Raw genomic sequence first — 18,126 nt, forward strand, 5'->3', positions numbered from 1 at the left:
CTGAAAATCATAATCAAATGCCCGTTTTGCAATTAGGAGATAAGTCCAAAGCCGAGATCATGCATTGCGTTTCCCTAAAGTCATCAGTCGCACTGAAACGTCGGCCAGATATCTCGACAAAAAAGATCGTAGAATAATTTTTTTTTAGCTACTTCGTTTGCCTGGCTTGCTACATTGGTAAAAGAATTTACAATACATCTCAATGCTGGGCACAAGAAACGAAATTTTATGTTTATACTAAATTAAAATGGAATATGTCGTGAAAATAAATTATGTATAAAATGTATAAAAATAAGAATTTCCTGCTCGCCATTCCCTCTTTTCCATTCTAGAAGCGATCGATATTGATTGCTAGTGAGTTCGGTTACTGGGATCTAGTTAAGCGGCCACTGATTGCCGAATGTCCGACAGATATTCCAGATGTTAAAACTACGTAATAATATGGCCACAATCGTAGTTAATTTCATTTATTTTTGAGCAACTCGATGATTCAATATGAAGGGGTAATCGGTGCTAGGTCAGGTGTACCAAACATCACTGCTTCGAGTCAACAAAAACTGAATTCAAATATAGCTGAACATAGTCAGCCCGGCAATTGAAGTCAGGCGATCGTAAGGTAGCCAAATAGTTAGCTCTGCACTTTCATTATATTTAGTTTTGTCAACCATTCAAGTGCTTGGAGAAGAAATTTTAATGTCTTTTTTTTTTTTGAACAAACATATACCAACTTCTTAAATAGTGAAAAGTTATTTTTTTGGTAATTTTTAATTAAAATGGGTGTGGGTCGTTCGAAGCCCGTGTCTGCGGAAGAGAACAATCGCGCATATACGCTATTCTTGGAGAAATTTAAGAATACCCATTCCTATCTGAGCGAACAAGAAATTGAGCAGAATGCTGTTATGACATGGGATACAATGTCGCCCGAGCAGAAGAGCCAATTCCTAGTGAGTTTATATTTACATGACGTGAGATGCGATGACAATATTTAATCGCTCGTTAGAATCTGGGGGAGCCGGCTCGTGCTTATATCAAAAAAGAGTACTTGCCCACCAGCACAACAAAGCGCAACAGGACAGTTTCTACTGGGAAAGCTAGATCGAAAGCGAAGCCGAAGACCAAGCTAAAAGCATCTGCAATGAGCAGGAAATCGACAAAGGTTTCAAAGAAATCGCAAAAGGCAATCAGTTCGAATGTAAAAGGAAAGGTACTGAATTTATCATATTGCAAAAAAAATGCATTTCGTAACTTTATACGCGAATTTCAAAGGCGGAACAACGACTTGGACAAGGCGACCGCCGTCAAGCTAGGCGCGAAGGCATGGTGCCTTCTATACGAAGAAGAGAGAGACCTACTGAAAGAACTAGTATGTTGATATCCACCTCGGTATGACACTAACAATATTCTTATTCCCAATGTGTAGGTTTCCACGAATGATAAGCTCAATGATTTAACTTATGCACCGAGAAATGACCAATTTCTATATAGAATTTAATATGGCCACTAAATCACTAAAATGTATTTTTGTTTTAGCCTTAGACTTATATATATATATATATATACATACATACATATAAATGTTTATATACATATAGATATATATACGTACATACACTGACACATTTGAAGTAATTATATAAATATATAATAATTATTAATACGTAATACAATATACAAGAATTGCTTAGTTACAATGAAGCCATGGCTCAAAGTATCCCGGCATAACTAGCTCATAAAAGGCTATGCGCCGTGTCTGAACCACGGCTAATAAATAGAGCGCGCCCGGTGAGCGCTGTAATGGCAGGCGAAGAGCTAGCAGCTGCAGAACATCCGGTTGCAATGTTTCCTCATCTGCCTCGGTATGGAACTGGGTGAACGGTACGAAACCTTGAATGCCTCGATAAATAAAGACACGCACAAAACAACAACCCTCAACAAAGGCCAACAGCGTCTCGTCGCGCACGCGCAGAGCTGTCAACTGACGTGCCATAAGATCGGCCGCTAATGACTGGAATAGGGTTCCATTGGCATAATGCAGCTGGACGTGAGCGGTTGGCGCTGTGGATGGGGCAATAGGCGACGCATCTTCAGCAATTGTGGTAAGGCGGGCGTAGAGTAACCGTGCCTTCTGCGCAGGACCCACAAGTAAACGAATTGTTTCAACGGGTTCCCATTGTTGTTTCGGATGTGGCAGTATGGCCAGCGCACTGCTCGTCTCCGCTGTGTTTAGGTCCAACTGTTGGGATTCCTGTATCTGCTCTTGTAGCTCACGCAATCGTTCAATCACCGCGTGTAGTCGCATGGTGTCTTCCTCTGCATTGTCAATTTCCTCGTGGCTGTCAGCGTTGGCCAGTAGCAATACATCTCTTATTGTGTTTGCCAGATAGGGACCAAGAGCGCGCTGCTCCTGTAGCCCCTGGCTATCGTTGGTCGATAGACGTGAACGTAGAGCATTAAGCTCCTCTACCACAGTCCAAATCAGTTGCGCACTGCGCGCGGCTAAAACGCGAGCCGGACTATTCGGCAATGGCAGCGTGTCTGTTGGCAGCAAGGCAAATGCCTTACTACCAGACCTAGAAGCAAGCCGCAGTTGTCGCATTAAACGTAGAAAGTCCTCCACAAGATGCTCGTCATCGTAGAGATCGCTCTCGGGTATGCTCAGCTGCGTGATATTCACCTCGGTTTGTAGACGAAAACTGAGATGCTGTAGCAGGCGCTGTTCCAACGTCTCGTACTGTTCCTGGCTAAGTGCGTGAATTCCTTCGAGATGTGGTTGCAAGTGTGATTCTGCGATGGGCCGGTTTAGGTACTTAATGGCGTCCTGATAGCTTGGCCCACGCCTTTGCTGCTGTGCCTCATGCTTCTGCTGTAGCTGCTGTAGCTTGCTAGCTGGCACCCCCATTGGTTCAATATCAACCTCGGTGCTGGTGCGCCAGCTTTGCAGATTTGCTAGGCTGCTACAGTTCCATCTGTGTTCTAATTGCTCATCGTTCACCTCGTAACTGGTCATGAAACTGAACTGGTCATTGTTGTTGGCACTAGCGTTGCGCAATTGAAGCACAGTAACATCATCAACAGGTCCACTCTCGAAGCTGCCAGCATTTATATACTGATTGCCGTCCCAGCGATAGATGCGCGTCCAGCAGCCTATTTTGTTTAGCAATAAATAGCTCGCACCGTGTGGCGCCGATTGTAGCGCAAAAACACGTCGTATATCAGCTTGACCTGAAGCCTGTTGTAATGCGAAGCTTCGACGTAGCTGGGTTACCTGGTAGGGCAAACGAAGTAGACCAAAAAGCCTAGACAGCCGCTTGCATAGTTGTTGATAGCGTTCTGCCCATTCACTCTGCCGCCGATAAATTTCATGAGCTGACTGCTCTGATACCGACTGTTTGACACGCAGCCAACGTACGCTCCAATTGCCACTAATAATTTGAGTTGCCCGACCTTGCGCCCACAGGCTCTTCTCATGCCACGCACTGAAGTTAAATCCATTTATGTGCATGTCCGTGCGCAACTCCGGCACATGAAGCTGGGCGAAATTGAGCGGCGTTTGCAGACACAGTTGCTCCTCATGCAACGTGGCCACATCACTTAAATTAAAATTAGGATCGCCGTTGATGGGCGCGCTGGCAAACAATGAACCAGTAACATCCATGGATTGCATTACTAATGGCGTGGTCACACGCTGCGGCTGCGGCGCCGTAGTCTGAAACCAAAGATAAAGAGCTACAGCTAAATTTCCAAGATATCAGCTAGCTTACCAGCAAGGTGTTGGCATATTCCATCGACAAATTGCGTCCATTCACACGCCCATCTAGCTGTACATGTCCATCAGCCAGATGTAGCTCTTTGGCAACCAGTGGAAAGCTGAGATTTTGCTGAGTGTGCAGAGTAACTACATTGTCCAAGTTTATTTTATTTAACTGGCCAACAAGCAGCGCATTGTTGTCCAAAGCACCCTTAGCGAAACTAACAGGAGCTGTAGGTTGCATAGCACTGAACTGATTAGATGTGTACATATTTAGTTTACGGCATTGAACTTACTGTTCGCTTGCCAGTTACGATCCACGCGCAGCGTATCATGAATCCACTCACTGATATTGCAGCCGTTGAGAAGTTCACCCTGCAACACCAATTGTTCTAACTGCAATTCGTTCATCTCTACAGGAGCTTCGAAGTGCACCGGCGACTGCAGTGTCACCTCGCGGCGTTCTACGGTACCATCAATGAAGATAATCTGCTGCAATAGCTGCTCAACCTTGATGCCATTCAGTTCGATAATGTGAGCGCCACCTTGAATATTAACGCGTCCCGTAAATACTTTGTGACCCTCAATACGCAATTGCGGCTGTCGCTTGTTGATCACATCAGCAAAGAATTCCTGCAATGGTTCTGAACTGCGATTACCCAAGTGACCTAGAACCGTCAGCTCCTGTAGATGTTTTTGCGACGGTAAGCGAATCAGACCACGATGTACAAAAGCACCTATCTGCTTATCAAAGCGCAATTGCTTTTCCAGCTTTTCAACTGACTCTCCGTTCAGATCTCCCCTCAACTGTAAGTCGTCGACATACAGCCGTCCGTCCAGACGGAGCTGGCCATCAAACTCTAATGGTTGCAAACTATTGGCCAGACGATCGACGGGCACACCGTTTAGTGCCTGCAGCTGTAGAGTATCCAGAACAACCACAGAGCCTGCAAAGCTCTTGGTGCCCACAATGAGCAGCTCTTGCTCCGGATCGGAGCGAAATACAATATCGTTGAGTAGTTCGGGTAGCAATCGTTCGTTGTAACTACCTTGGAGATATACATCACTGGCAAATATGGGTGCTTGCTGGAAGCGCCAGCGCGTGCCTAACTTATTGGGTCGATCCAGCCAGACAACATCGCGCTGTAGCTGCGCCATATTTCGGCCGTTTAGCGTGTCATCTACAAGCACAGCTCCACTAACCGCAATCTGTTCAACCTGCAGCTGTCCATGAAGAATAAGTAGGGGCAGCTCATCCAACTGACGCAGAAAACCCAAAAGCAGTTCGGCATTTATACCCTGAAGCTGCGATGCTTGCACGCCCATGGGCAAAATCAGCTCTTGTACCTGTACAGTGTCAACGCTTGGCGGTCTTGAGAACAGCTCGCTAAGATTGTGTCCATTTAGGTGGCCAGCACCTAGTACACTATCCGCAACATCCAGCTGTTCTGCCTGGAGGCGTTCAAAGCTCGCTTGACTGAGGTACAGTGGCTCATGTAAGGTATGATAACCGCTAGAGAGCGGCACGCTGTTCAACATGTGTGTCACGTGCAGTTCTGCCAATTGAGGCTCGTTGGCGAAATGGAGTCGTGTAGTTGGCGCCTGAAGTGGTGCATCCACACGCAACGCTTGGGCCATCAGCTGCTCCAGCTGAACGCCATCGTAGTCACCACTGAGCTGTAGCTGATGGAAATATATATAACCATTCAGACTGCTCATATTGTGAAGAGTTTGTTCCGTGTGTTTGGTTACAAATCGCTCAATGGGAATTTTGTTCAATGTACCATCCAAAACATGAGTATCCATTGGCAATGCCAGGTGCTGCACGTGCTTGGATCCTCCTATAAGCAGCTCGTCATTGGGATCAACAGGACGCTGCGCCAGATCACCCAACAGCTCATCAAAACTGTTATTATCTAGCAAGCCACGCAGATGCAAGGGCCCATTGACAATCAGTTCGACAAAGTGACAGGCGGCTGAAATGCGATGCGAGTCAGTTAACATAGAATTTAGAGGCGCCTCCTCAAATTGACGTCCTTGGGCACTGCCATTTAGCTACCAAATAAAGAAGCAATAATAAGTAACAGAATATTGTATTACGCTTGCAAGCACCTCAAGCTGTTCTGAAACTTCCAGCTGTGTAAAGGTAACCAACCCTGGCCAATCCTGTGCATCGCTTAATGTAATTGCATCGGTGGGATCGCATCCATTAATAGTGCCAGGAATGTCCACCATATTTGCAGCTAAAAGAGGATTTCAATAGATCAGCAAATATTCCGACTATAACCAGCTGCATAGCCTACACAACGTTTGAGTAAACTGTTTGGGTGAATGAACGATAGTTGTGGAGGTGCCCTGTGACCAGAGATAGTCCCCAGGAAAGTTCAGCTCATTAAGCGCACTCAAATGCAGTGAATCCTCAAAGACAACAGCCTAAAACGAGAGGAAAATATGTTATGAACGCTTGTAGCTATAACTGCTAAACTAAGATCAGCTTACGCCTGCCACCCGCAGCTGCGAAAGCTGCAGCGGTTCTTGACGCCAGACCAACTGCTGAATGAATCGATTCCACTCCAGACCATTGATAAATTCGAAGCGTAAATCGGCGTCCAGTTCCAGGTGTTGTTGAGTGCTTGAGGGTAAGGATTCGGCTTGCTCAATTGGCTGCGGTCGCATCAGATCCAGGAGCTGCGTATTGATCGAACCGTTGAACTCTAGTGTGGCATTCTGTACGTAGAAGGGCACATGGTTCAGCTTATCGATATACAGCTCCTGAACTTCAACAATATCGAATTCCAGTTTCTCATAAGCATAGCGAAAGAGTTGCGGCTGACGCTTAATACGTCCTCCAACCATTCCTTGGATTTGTTGCGTTAGCTGGCGTATCTGCTGCAACAGCTCATACAGATCCACGGCAGAATCTTGCATCGTCCACGGTATTCCATTGACGTGCAGCGCATCCAAGGTGGCACCTTCATTGATAAGCACCGGCGTGTTTATCACCTCGTAGTGGATTAGCTCTGGCTCTGCATGATGCTCCGCTTGCAACAGATGCTCGGCCAGCTCAATTAGCTTGTCCTGCTCATCTACCCACTGCTTCATGAAGTCGTGTATTTCCTGAAGGTCGTGCAGCTCCGAGTTTCGAGGCAGCAATTGAGTGTGTAGTCGAAATAGTCCCGAAGGCGCCGCTTGTCGTGGCACCAGCAACAAAGGCGGCTGCATGTGACGTAGCAGTACCGATCCTGTCAAGCCGGCATCACGCTGCTCGTCCAGCATACATCCGGCACCATAGCGTGTATGTGTGCCGAGCTCACAGGGCGCCGGCAAGCTAGCCTCAAATGCCTCACCATTCCAAACAAGCACCTCCAACTGGATCAGCGTATGTGTGTCGAAAAACACACGATGCTGCACCAGCAGCAGCAGATCATCCCTATAGGTGCGCACGGGCACCGGTAGAAATAGCTCGACCAGTCCAAAATTTTGACCAAGCAATGTCCTTGGCACCAGCTGGCCCTGCACATAGGCAAGAATCTGTGGTTGCAGGCCGCCCAAGGCCAGGTAGCTGTGTCCTCCCATTTGGAAGGCGGCTATGTCCGCAACCTTAGGTGCATCCACACGTTGCCGCAGCTGCAGCTGTAAGCCTGCATCTGGAGCAAGCTCGCGCATGTTGTGCGCATAGATGAGCGCCTCATCCAACTGACCCACTGCGAGCAGCAAATCTCGGCCCGTATCCTGCACCGCCAGTGCGGTTATAGGCTGCTCCAACTGCAGTCGCTGCACAATCCAGAACTCCAATCCATCCACATCATAAGCATAAATGCTGAGCGTATGATTCCGCATTAGTGCCAAATATTCACGGTTCTCTACAACAAAAGGCAGCATCTTGTCGATGTTGCTACCCAGCGGCCAGTGCCAAAACTGTGTCAGACCCATATCCGCTTCTAGACGGTACCAGAGCAACTGTTGCTCGGTGGCCAGCAGCACCAAGCTCTCCTGCCACTGTGCCTGTGGGTTCCAGCGCTCATAGCTGAGCAGCGCATCAATGCCCGCCGGCACTAACAATGGCTGGAGTGGAGCATAACCACGAAAATGGGCACCTTCGGATAGAGCTTGTTGCTGAAACATTAACACATCATTGCTACGACGACCCATTAAGAAGACGGTGCCATTCTGCTGAAGTTGTAGCCAATGCGACACATCAGCTCCAAGCGTAAACTGTAGATCCTCCTCAATGCGGCTGAGCACAAGCATTTCGCGCGTGCGACGTTTGGACAGTTCCAGCTGTTGTAGCTGTGCCAAATCAATGTCCAATGGTGTGGCATCCACAACATTAGCCTGATTGGGAGCCGACTCCTGACTGCTGCCTAGCATCTCATTGCGGGCACTGCCCACAACCGTTTGTTGCTTAGCGGCATCTGTTTTGGCTTTAATAGCTGCCTCCAGCTTGACAACTTCGTCTGTATGGCCCTGGTTCACGACTGATTGAGTGATCTCTACACGCAGAGCCTCCGCTTCTCTCAATGTGGACTCGTTGACTATAACCTTGCTGATCGGGGTATTAGTATTACCTTTTTTGGTCCACTCTGGCTGCACTATGACACCCTCCTATAGAGAACATACAAATGATCTCAACGAAGCTTAAGTGTCGGTTTTTCTACATACCGGTGCCTCTTCTCCTGCCTCGAAGGCGGCATTGAGTTCACTGCGCAACTTATGAACCTGGTCACGCTGCCTTGCCGTATATATGGATTTTGGGGCATCCTTAGCTTTTTGGCCGCTGCTGTTGCATACCGCGCACAGCATCAGGCATAACATCCAATTCATCTTCTTTGCTTTAACTTCGTTATCAGCTTTTAACACAAATTACACAAATCACAATATTAACAATTAACACGTGAGCAACACATTTTTTCCATATTTACAAAATTAACCGTTGCTTCCCTAAGTTGCCACTCAAGACATTTCGCCAAAGTCTGGCAGCACCGCAAACAAAGAAGAATATTCATAATTGAGCTTTCGGTCATTTTTTAATGTAGTTTTGTTTATTTTAATAGTAACATATATAAGTAAGCTCTTTAAAAATATTTTAAATATTAACCGACCAAAATGATCGGATGTGCTCAGCACAAAAGGCTGCTCCTGTTTTTTTCGTATTTAGCTGAGACACAAACCACTTTTACCAGCTAATTTAAACGCTATAGAATCAATGTTTTCATATGGGCTATTTTATTATTATTATGGCGAATCTTCGAACAACCTTCGATCTTCGAATTGTAGTTATGTATTTTCGAACTGATATCGTTCCCATCAAACAAAACTATCGATTGGCATTCAAGAATTCAAAAAACTACATTTTGAATAATTTTCGAAATATTGTTCTGAATTTTCATAAATCAAAAAATTGGCTGTACTTTTTTATAATTCTTTTATATACTCATATATACATATATATATTGTCACGCCGGCGTTCCCAATGATAATCAGACAATGCCCCTGTACTACGCGGGGCATCACTTGAAGCTTGAAGCTTTACTTTCTGGTAGCTTATTATTAATTTAATAATTGAATCAACTGATTGGCGAATATTGCTTATGCGTAACTTCTTATCAAGCTATATAAACAGGCATGTGTATACGAATTTATTTTTTGATGCCAAATTTAATGAGTTATGTCTGATTCTGTGAACTATAAACAGCGACAAACGAATGACTCGGACCTGCTTCAGATTCAGATTGAGCCACATGTTGCGTATGGCCGTTTGGCATCGACGTAAGCACCACATGACACTTGGCCTGCAGCGGACAGCGGTTGGCAGGCGGGAACTATGGGAATGAGTGAAGTGGTGCGCTCCTCTGTTCCTCTGCCGACCGACTGTTGCTATCAGCTACGCAGATCTCTCACAAATACTCGCACATAAGCACAAGCACAAACACTCACACGCACACACCTACACACACAGCAATAGCTGACTGGCTGAGAGGGATTATTTGCAGCAAAGGTAGCAGCCGGTCGAGCGCGCGCGCTCTCTCTCTCTCTCTCTGTCTCTCACTATAGTTCACCGTCGGTCGAGTGCTCTCTGCGCCTCTCTCAGCGTTCAAGTTGGGCCATCGGAACACCGGGCGCCGACTCAGCCTGCTCATTCGGTTAGTTCTTCAACGGAATTCAACGTTTTTTGACGTTTGTTCTTGTTGCACACACGCACACACACGCGCACGCACACAGCCGCACATAGAGCGTGGTGGTGGTTCAGGCACCGAAAGCGAACCAACGAGCCACAAAAAGAAAATACATTTTCTTTTCATGGTAATTGTTAAATACATCTGCAAAAGACAGTGATCTTAAGATAAAATAATATTTTGTCTATAATAAAAAGTAAAGTAAGACAACTTAAAAGAAAATACTTAATGTGCACTGAGCAAGTTTTTGCTTAATATTTCTAAGTTTTGTGGCTCTCGACCTTTGCGAACTTAACGTCGTAACAGCGACAACAACAGCTAAAAATAATTAAACAGCGCATGTTTCACTAACTACACGAATGTATGTGTGTGTGTGTGTGTGTGTGTGTGTGTGTGTGTGAGTGCGAGTTGTCTTTGCTGCGGTTCAAGTTGAAAGCCCAACACATTAATTGCCCCAACGCCGTCTAATTGTCAACAGTTAAACAAGTTGTTGTTACATTTGCTGCTGTTGTTAAATTCTGCTGTTGCTGTGTTTGCCAGTTGTAAATTATTCATATCAAACTGTTTGGCCTGCAAAAACATTTTCGAATTCGCATTTTTGCTCGTGTACCGCGCGCGCGCATCGCTCTTTTTTTTGTGTGTGTTCCTGTGTGTGTGTGTGTGTGTGGCTGTGTCTCAAAGTCTCACATTTCCTGCACAGCGCCGGGCACGTCTCCACCATCGTCGCTGTCTCCACCATCGCCACACAGACAAACTGAAACAAAAGCCGCTGAGCTTGAGAAGTGTCGCCACGCAACGCGGCGCTGCGCAACGCGACACTGACACTGCCCCAGACTCAGACTCAGAGTCAGAGCCAGAGCCAGAGCCGGAGACGCTGACAGTGGCACTTGTTTGTCCGTCCGGTCGTCGCTCCTTAACTGTCTCCGTCTCGGCTTTCGCGTGTGCAAAATTGCTCGAAATAATCATCGATCGTATTTGCTGGCACTGCAAAAGGCGAGCCACTGGCAGCGTTTACTGTAGCAACAGGTGAGGTGAGTGCTGCAATGCTGATTCGTTTGCATTGAACTCAAGAGAACCCAAAGTAGTTTATGTAGCGCTTAAAGTATCTTACTGGGACGATAAGATACAGAGCGACGTCTTACGTTTTCGACTTTGATCTTAATACACTGTCTTGCGAATAGATTCTGATCTACAACATTCAGTTATGCTTAAAATAAGGTCACCAAATTCCTACGTTTTCCCCATACGTAGAACCTTCATCCAAATTTCTACAAATATCTTAAGACTTCACCTAGGAATTGGGTCTGCAGTTTCAAGTATCGTAAGCGAAATTATAGAAGAGATAAAACTAATCCGAAGCAAAAGGCTCTAGTCGAACGTGCATGACTACAGAATACCCTGTAGCACAGACTTGTCTACTTCTGAAAGATATATGAATATTTGATATCGATTTTATAGCAAGTAGAAAAAGTGATCGCTATCTGAAAATCAACTCCAAATAGGGAACGTTTAGGAAAGTCCACTTTGCTAGTTACAACACCAATATACCCGTTTCACCCATTTTCAATGGGCATATTAATTAAATGAAACTTTTATCTGCCGTAAACATAATGTCCGATTTATCCAGCGACTGTCGGTTGCATAATTCAATACATTGGTTAAGAGTTAAGAGCGTTTAAACGGAAAATGACCGCTTCACTATAAACACCTGCCAAGGTGAGTCAGTAGAGGACTGTGTGTGTGCGAGAGAGTGTGTGAGAGCGAGTGAGAGAGAGAGCGAGAGAGAGAGAGAGAGCGGATGGGTCGCACAGGTGAGTGAAGGCCATTAGGCCGTAAGGTGTGCCAAATACATGTGCGTATTTGTTTCATGCTTCTTCTTCTCCCTCTGCTTGTGAACATTTCAAATTGCTAACTAAACAAACTCGAGCCACAGCACAAGCTAAAAGGCAACAGAACCCAACTCGAAGCATATGGAACACAATGCTCGCTCGTCAGCTTTCTTTCTTTTCTGTAGACCAAATAGTTTTCTGAGCTGTTTGTTTATTTAATTAGCATTTATGTGCGGCCAAGGAGGTGTGTGTGTGTGTGCCGCATAGAGTGCGGCCGGGCAAACATGAAAGCAAACAAAAACAGAATGAGAAAAAAAAAAAAAAACTACAAAATCTCAGCGACGTTTTTAGTAAGGTGCACCACCCTGCACCACTTTGCTCAGCCGGCATGTGTCCATCTTAACGGGCGACAAAATCAATTGACGCTCGTACAATGTCCAATTTATAGGCTGCACCGAGCGCTGGGCAGCTAAAATTAGATGCTAGCCAGCTGGCAGTCGTTTATTTTCAATCTGAGCTTCATCTCCAAGCAGCTGTGTAGCTGGAGAGTCTGTGTAAATATGTCGTATCTGAGTATCCCATAGTAACTGAGTATCCATAGTATCTGAGTATCTGTTGCTCTCTGCTGACTGCTGTGCGTGTGTTCGGACGCTTCGAAGTGCACTAGAAACCACAAAAACCACCAACTAGACATTTGTGTATGTGTGTGTGTGCGTGTATGTGTGTGAGCATAGCAAACAATTCGTAGAAAATCTTTCATCAGCAATTGTATAAACTATAAAAAGTTCATTATACAATTTGTAATGTTGATTTTTAAACAATTAGAGCAGTGTAAACTATTAAGTGCCTCTTACTCATAGAGATATTATTAGAGATATTACTGTATGAAAAGCTTTAGGTGGAAGGAAGGAGAGCTGCAAGTCGAAGTGGAGGCAGAAAAGTTCAACATATTGATTCAAGTTTCAGAATCATTCAAATTATATATGCCCTATAGTGCAGGGTATGCGTTGGGGGTCGATGAGGCGGCGCTGGTGCAATTTGCCATGGGCCACGCGCCAGTGAAAGCGAGATCCAATTGAACTTTATTTAAATTACAATTGCTTAACGTTTCTTTTTTTTTAGCAGCGCTCCCCTATGCCCATTAGCCTGAACCGTGGACTCCCCCGCAACACAAGCGTCCAACACAATGCTGCAGCACACGATGACGAAGCGCAAAACGCTAATCATTGCCTGCTTTGGCATTGCACTGGGCCTCTGCATTGGCACCGTCTTGAAAAACTATCGCGCCTTGGAGATTGTTAAGCGCTGCAGCATGCGGCCAACGAATCTCAAGTCGCCTAACGAAATTATTGGATTGAACGACGAGGACACCATACAGAACTCTCAGCGCAATTTGGTTTTCGTGGGCGTGATGACTGCCAAGAGCTTCATCGAGGGTCGTGCGCGTGCTGTGTACGATACGTGGGGCAAGGAGGTGCCCGGACGCATTGCGTTCTTCAGCTCGGAGGGCAGCTATTCGGATGAGCTGCCGGTGGTGGGACTTAAGAATGTCGACGATCGTTATCCGCCGCAGAAGAAGTCATTCATGATGCTTTACTATATGTTCGAGCATTATATTGATCGATTCGAGTGGTTCATCCGTGCGGATGATGACGTCTACATGGAGCCGGACAAGCTGGAGCGCTTCCTGCGCTCTATCGATAGCTCGAAGCCGCAGTTCATCGGACAGGCGGGCAAGGGTAATAGCGAGGAGTTCGGGCTGCTGTCCCTTGAATTCGATGAGAACTTTTGTATGGGTGGCCCCGGCGTAATACTCAGCAGCGAGACGCTGCGTCGTGTCGCGCCGCACATACCCACATGCCTAAAAAATCTATACAGCACTCACGAGGATGTTGAAGTGGGGCGATGCGTGCAAAAGTTTGCTGGCATACCCTGCACCTGGAACTACGAGGTGAGCTGAACGGAGCTAACTCGCAGCGATGCTTCTCTTACTTATGGTATCGCTCTCTCTCTCTCTCTCTCTATCTCTATCTCTCTCTCTCTCTCTCTAATTTCTTTATTGCAGATGCAGTACATTTTGCGTCACAATTCGAGCGGTCGCAACGCCTATACGGGCAAACTGAAACGCAAGGAAATACATAATGCCATCACGCTGCATCCCATCAAACAGGCGCCACTTATGTATCGCCTACACTCTTACATACAGGGCCTGAAGGCCGAGGAGCTGCGCCAGGAGTCGTTGCTGCTGCATCGCGACATCAAGCGCATGGCCAAATACTTGGATGTGCCCGACGATAGCACATATATGCTGCCAAGCGTCTCGCCAGGCGCCGTCCCAGAGAAAGACACTGGCAAACGACACTTTGAAGATCATAATATTCTGGGTAAGTTGAGTTCAAATATTGCGTTACGAAAATACGTTAAGTTACATTTGCAATAATCGGTTCACATATGAAACCAGTTCGAAATGTTGCGCAAGTGAACCAAGCCTAATTCAAATATCGATATCATTTGTAGTGGTTCAAGCAATCGATAGTTTAGAAAACGTTGTTTTTGAATACACAAAAGACAACACAGAAATTTACATTGTAAATAATTAAGATGAGCGCGCATGTGGATATTCCTAAGGGGGTGGCTCGCAGATTGTAACACCTTGGCCCAGGCAGGCTGCATATGCCATCAGATGTGGTAACAAATTTTGCTCCATGACGCCGCTAAAGAGATGACTCTGTGGCCCCAAAGCAAAGACAGCCACATCTTCGCCAGAATGCACGCCCTTTCCAAGTATATAGCTGGGCGTAAAGGATGCTAAACAAAAAAAATACATATATATATATATATATATATACCTAAGAATTTTCGGAAACTCTTAAATAAATAACATTGTTTACTTTTGCTTAGATGCGGTCCGGGACTCTCCCGTTTGCCTGCTTTGTTGAGGCTCTGCCACTTGCCGATGGCATAGTTGAGCGTGCTATAGGGTATGCCGTCTAAGTCGCGTTGGCTGAGATCCAAGCCTAATATGGATGTTCCTCGATTGGCATAGCCCGCCATGGTCAGCGTATGCGAATGATCCGCTGTGACAACAATGAGCGTTTCATTGGGATTGGTCAGACGCACAGCCATTTCGATGGCCTCATCGAGTTCAAGCATCTCATCTAGCGCATAGCCAGCACGTGTCTCATGATGTCCGTGATCGATGCGTCCGCCTTCTATAAACACAAAGTACCCTTGAGGCGCCTGCTCCAGCCGCTGAATGGCAGCCTCTGTCATGTCACGAAGACGCGGCTGTTCCCTGGATGCGGCCAAATGGTATGCCATGTGGCTATCACTGAAGACGCCCAACAGGCTGCCATTAGTGGCACTGCAGTCGTGCAGCTCAAGCAACGTGGTGGCAAAACAGCCGTCCGGATTCGCTGTCTGCCACTGTTTAAGCAAATCGCGTCCATCGCTGCGCTCGCTGGCAAACTTACCCAAGCCGCCGCCAAGTATTACGTTCAGATGACGTCCCGGTGCATCCTCGATCAGCTGGCGTGCTATGTCCAACTCCTGAGAACGTCTTTGTACGTGTGCATAGGCAGCTGCCGGACTAGCGTCCGTCAGTCGCGTGGTGGTGACAATCCCAGTTGCCTTGCCAGCGTCCTGAGCCCAATTCAGGATTGACTCAACCTTGACACCTTGAGCACTTTGCCCAATGCTGCCATAGTTGGTCTTTATGCCGGTCAGGCATGCCGTGGCCGCGCATGCCGAATCCGCTGTCTGGCTGTCCGTGCAGTATGTTTTACTTAGACCCGAATACGGGAACTGCTCCACGGCCAGTTGGCTCTCCTCGCCGCTATAGCCGGCCAGCTGGCCTTTAAGTATGCGTGCCGCGGTCAGCGTCGTAATGGATAAGCCATCTCCCATTAGCATTATAATGTTCCTGGCGACACGAATGTCGCCCCCACCCGCCTTTCGACTACGCAGCAGGCGCACATCCAGCTGCTGCTGCGCCTGGTCCATCCAATAGCTAGCATTACGTTCATCTTCTTTTGGTTCAGCTTGCCTTTCGGTACCATAAGCCACTGCAGCAAAGCAGTTTAATACCATGAGCAATGCCAGGCGGGGCAAGTTTGTTAGCCACATGCTTTACATATATATCGTGTTGAGTTAGTTGATTGTATAGAAATCTTAATGCAAATGTTGTCAAAAGTTTGTTAGCACATCTTCCATTCCAGCTATGCCTACCTTATGGGCTTTTGCATTCAGTTGCCTTTTCACACCATATTTACTCTCTGTATTAAAGCCCATACAAAACAGTTTTCTAATTGAATTTAAATTGCAGTTCAGCGGCAAATTGAAAAAATAATCGGTTTACTTATCGAAATGATTGTGATTTAAATTTGTGCCCGCTATCGAACTTGAACTAATGCAAATAAGTATATTAAGAAAAGCTATCGAATTTAATTTTATGTTATCGACTGTTGCAGGCATTAGCCCCGAGCTCAATAAATTTGTGCCCGCGAGCACAGCGGAGCTGCTGGATTGGTCCTTCATAGCGCGCAGCCTGTACTCGGCGGGCTCAGCGAATCCCAAGCAGAAAATTGACTCGGCGATGCGTGAAGGTCTCGAGGATGTCATAACGGAGGTAATGGAGAACATCAACTATTATTCGCGTCAACGTGGACGTGTCATTGAATTTCGTGAGCTGCTCTATGGTTACCATCGATTGGACGCATTGCATGGCCAAGATCTGATACTCGATCTGCTCTTGATCTACAAGAAGTATCGTGGCAAAAAAATGACAGTGACCGTGCGCCGACATCTCTACGTTCAGCGCGCCTTCACTGGCATTTTTGTCAAGGAGCTGGATGAAGACTTCTACAATGTGACCCTGCAGCAAAGTAAGTTCATATTTCGATTATGACTTTCGCTTGGTAATGACGGATTTTTTGATTGAAGGCTTGTCCTCTGCAGGTCTCCTCGGCAACCTGCTGCACAACGGCATGGCACGCCTGAGCAGCCACTTTACCATGGCCAGCAATCTGTTAACACCTCCACCGGACCATATTGTGTTCGTGCTACCTATTGCGGGTCGTCTGGCCACCTTTCGGCGCTTTCTGTCCATCTATGAACGTGTTTGCATTGTGGGCGCGCAGCACTGCGATCTGCTGGTTGTTATCTTCGGGCCGCCGGAAGAGCTGACCGATCATCTGCAGCAGCTTAACGAGTTACGGAGTCGCCATATCTACCAACAGATCAACTATATACAGCGCAGTGGACAGTTCTCGCGCGGCGTCGCCTTGGACATTGCCGCTCGCTCCTCGTACATACGGCAGCAAGACATTATTCTGTTCATTGATGTCGATATGGTGTTCAACGTGGAGACACTGCAGCGGGTACGCATGCATACGCAGCGTGGTCGACAGGTTTATCTGCCCATTGTGTTCAGCCAATACGATCCGAAGCGCCGGGATGGAGCCAGTGCCTCCGAAGAAGTTCCCATTAACGATGAGAATGGATACTTTAGGCAGTTTGGATTCGGCATTTGTGCCATATACAAGTCGGACATACTGGACGATGACATCAATGGCTTTGACAAGGACATAACGGGCTGGGGTCTGGAGGATGTGAAGTTTCTGGAGAAGATTGTGCGTGTGGGAACGCGCCAACATGGCTTTCTGTCCAACACGGCCGAGGTGCCGCTCGACTATAACGAGGCAGCCGAACAATGGCGACGCCTCAGCGTGTTTCGTGCCCCAGATCCGACGCTGGTGCATATCTATCATGACATTAGCTGCGACGTGCAGTTGGATCCGCCGCAGTACAATATGTGCCTGGGCACCAAGGCCAACTCGCTGGGCAGCACCCGTCTCATGGAGCAGCTGTTCTTCAACAATCGACAGAACATCGACTTTATTACCGAATTTAATCGACAGAAGCATCAGAGCAGATGATGCGTAGGCGCCACCTAAACCTTGGCATGTTCCACCATAGTATTATGCTTAAAGTTTCCTATCAGTGTGCGTGCGTGTGTGAATGTGTTTGCTAGCCAAAATGCCAAATGAATACTTTAGAAATGCTGCAGCCGAATGAATGAGAGCGAGTAAGCGACAAGTGAGGAGGTCAAGAGAGAGAGAGAGAGATAGGAAGATGTGGCACAATCATTGGGTATATTCGCTGTCTATCTTGATATCTATTGAAAACAACTTGTTCCTTAGGATAGTCTTTTTATTTTAAGTTCTATTCTTTTTATAATTTGTTTGTAAATAAGTTCGCGACGCATTTTCGGCCATCTGTTCCTACTTTAAAATAAGCCTAACTTATCTAAATTTTAATTTAAGTTCATGTCAATATTTGCATGATTATTTTCCTGACAATTTCTATTACATAT

At 46.4% G+C, this 18,126-nt stretch overlaps 4 protein-coding genes across 12 annotated transcripts; 2 read left to right on the top strand and 2 right to left on the bottom strand.

The window, feature by feature from the left end:
* The first annotated feature begins 647 nt into the window (after nt 1-647).
* On the top strand, nt 648-1,520 carry LOC111601929. The gene is made up of 4 exons (XM_023318782.2): nt 648-944; nt 1,001-1,204; nt 1,267-1,363; nt 1,421-1,520. Exons 1-4 carry the CDS (start codon nt 774-776, stop codon nt 1,432-1,434), a joined length of 486 nt encoding a protein of 161 aa, XP_023174550.1. The 5' UTR covers nt 648-773; the 3' UTR covers nt 1,435-1,520.
* A 124-nt stretch (nt 1,521-1,644) lies between these two features.
* On the bottom strand, nt 1,645-8,695 carry LOC111601907. The gene is made up of 7 exons (XM_023318755.2): nt 8,411-8,695; nt 6,248-8,353; nt 6,052-6,181; nt 5,861-5,991; nt 4,045-5,803; nt 3,762-3,979; nt 1,645-3,706 (listed from the first exon to the last, which is right to left on the bottom strand). Exons 1-7 carry the CDS (start codon nt 8,570-8,572, stop codon nt 1,682-1,684), a joined length of 6,531 nt encoding a protein of 2,176 aa, XP_023174523.2. The 5' UTR covers nt 8,573-8,695; the 3' UTR covers nt 1,645-1,681.
* Nucleotides 8,696-9,895: 1,200 nt separating this feature from the next.
* Nucleotides 9,896-17,698, top strand: LOC111601951 (chondroitin sulfate synthase 1). Of its 9 annotated transcripts, none has more exons than XM_023318809.2 (6): nt 9,896-10,051; nt 10,625-10,955; nt 12,876-13,704; nt 13,819-14,137; nt 16,223-16,636; nt 16,695-17,698. In XM_023318809.2, the coding sequence occupies exons 3-6, from the start codon at nt 12,940-12,942 to the stop codon at nt 17,687-17,689; spliced, it is 2,493 nt and encodes an 830-aa protein (XP_023174577.1). In that variant the 5' UTR covers nt 9,896-10,051; nt 10,625-10,955; nt 12,876-12,939; the 3' UTR covers nt 17,690-17,698. The 9 variants fall into 9 exon arrangements, with proteins under 9 accessions (XP_023174577.1, XP_023174576.1, XP_023174584.1 ...); XM_023318808.2 differs by having other exon boundaries at nt 12,879-13,704; XM_023318816.2 differs by having other exon boundaries at nt 12,879-13,704; nt 16,710-17,698.
* Nucleotides 14,216-15,960, bottom strand: LOC111601952 (alkaline phosphatase, tissue-nonspecific isozyme). The gene is made up of 2 exons (XM_023318817.2): nt 14,645-15,960; nt 14,216-14,561 (listed from the first exon to the last, which is right to left on the bottom strand). Exons 1-2 carry the CDS (start codon nt 15,876-15,878, stop codon nt 14,377-14,379), a joined length of 1,419 nt encoding a protein of 472 aa, XP_023174585.2. The 5' UTR covers nt 15,879-15,960; the 3' UTR covers nt 14,216-14,376.
* Nucleotides 17,699-18,126: the final 428 nt, after the last annotated feature.

The sequence above is a fragment of the Drosophila hydei genome, unplaced genomic scaffold, assembly GCF_003285905.1.
Source record: "Drosophila hydei strain 15085-1641.00,03,60 unplaced genomic scaffold, DhydRS2 tig00000211-arrow-pilon, whole genome shotgun sequence".
NCBI lineage: Eukaryota > Metazoa > Arthropoda > Insecta > Diptera > Drosophilidae > Drosophila > Drosophila hydei.

Excerpts from the sequence above, each read along its gene's own strand:
- LOC111601951 (XM_023318809.2), top strand. The coding sequence starts at position 12,940 with ATGCTGCAGCACACGATGACGAAGCGCAAAACGCTAATCATTGCCTGC. Across the intron at positions 13,705-13,818 it reads CCTGCACCTGGAACTACGAG|ATGCAGTACATTTTGCGTCA; the intron begins GTGAGCTGAACG and ends TCTTTATTGCAG. Across the intron at positions 16,637-16,694 it reads CAATGTGACCCTGCAGCAAA|GCTTGTCCTCTGCAGGTCTC; the intron begins GTAAGTTCATAT and ends TTTTGATTGAAG.
- LOC111601929 (XM_023318782.2), top strand. The coding sequence starts at position 774 with ATGGGTGTGGGTCGTTCGAAGCCCGTGTCTGCGGAAGAGAACAATCGC. Across the intron at positions 945-1,000 it reads AGCAGAAGAGCCAATTCCTA|AATCTGGGGGAGCCGGCTCG; the intron begins GTGAGTTTATAT and ends ATCGCTCGTTAG. Across the intron at positions 1,205-1,266 it reads GTTCGAATGTAAAAGGAAAG|GCGGAACAACGACTTGGACA; the intron begins GTACTGAATTTA and ends CGAATTTCAAAG.
- LOC111601952 (XM_023318817.2), bottom strand. The coding sequence starts at position 15,878 with ATGTGGCTAACAAACTTGCCCCGCCTGGCATTGCTCATGGTATTAAAC. Across the intron at positions 14,562-14,644 it reads CGGACCGCATCTAAGCAAAA|CATCCTTTACGCCCAGCTAT; the intron begins GTAAACAATGTT and ends TTTTTTGTTTAG.
- LOC111601907 (XM_023318755.2), bottom strand. The coding sequence starts at position 8,572 with ATGAATTGGATGTTATGCCTGATGCTGTGCGCGGTATGCAACAGCAGC. Across the intron at positions 5,992-6,051 it reads ACAGTTTACTCAAACGTTGT|CTGCAAATATGGTGGACATT; the intron begins GTAGGCTATGCA and ends ATCCTCTTTTAG. Across the intron at positions 3,707-3,761 it reads AATATGCCAACACCTTGCTG|ACTACGGCGCCGCAGCCGCA; the intron begins GTAAGCTAGCTG and ends CTTTGGTTTCAG.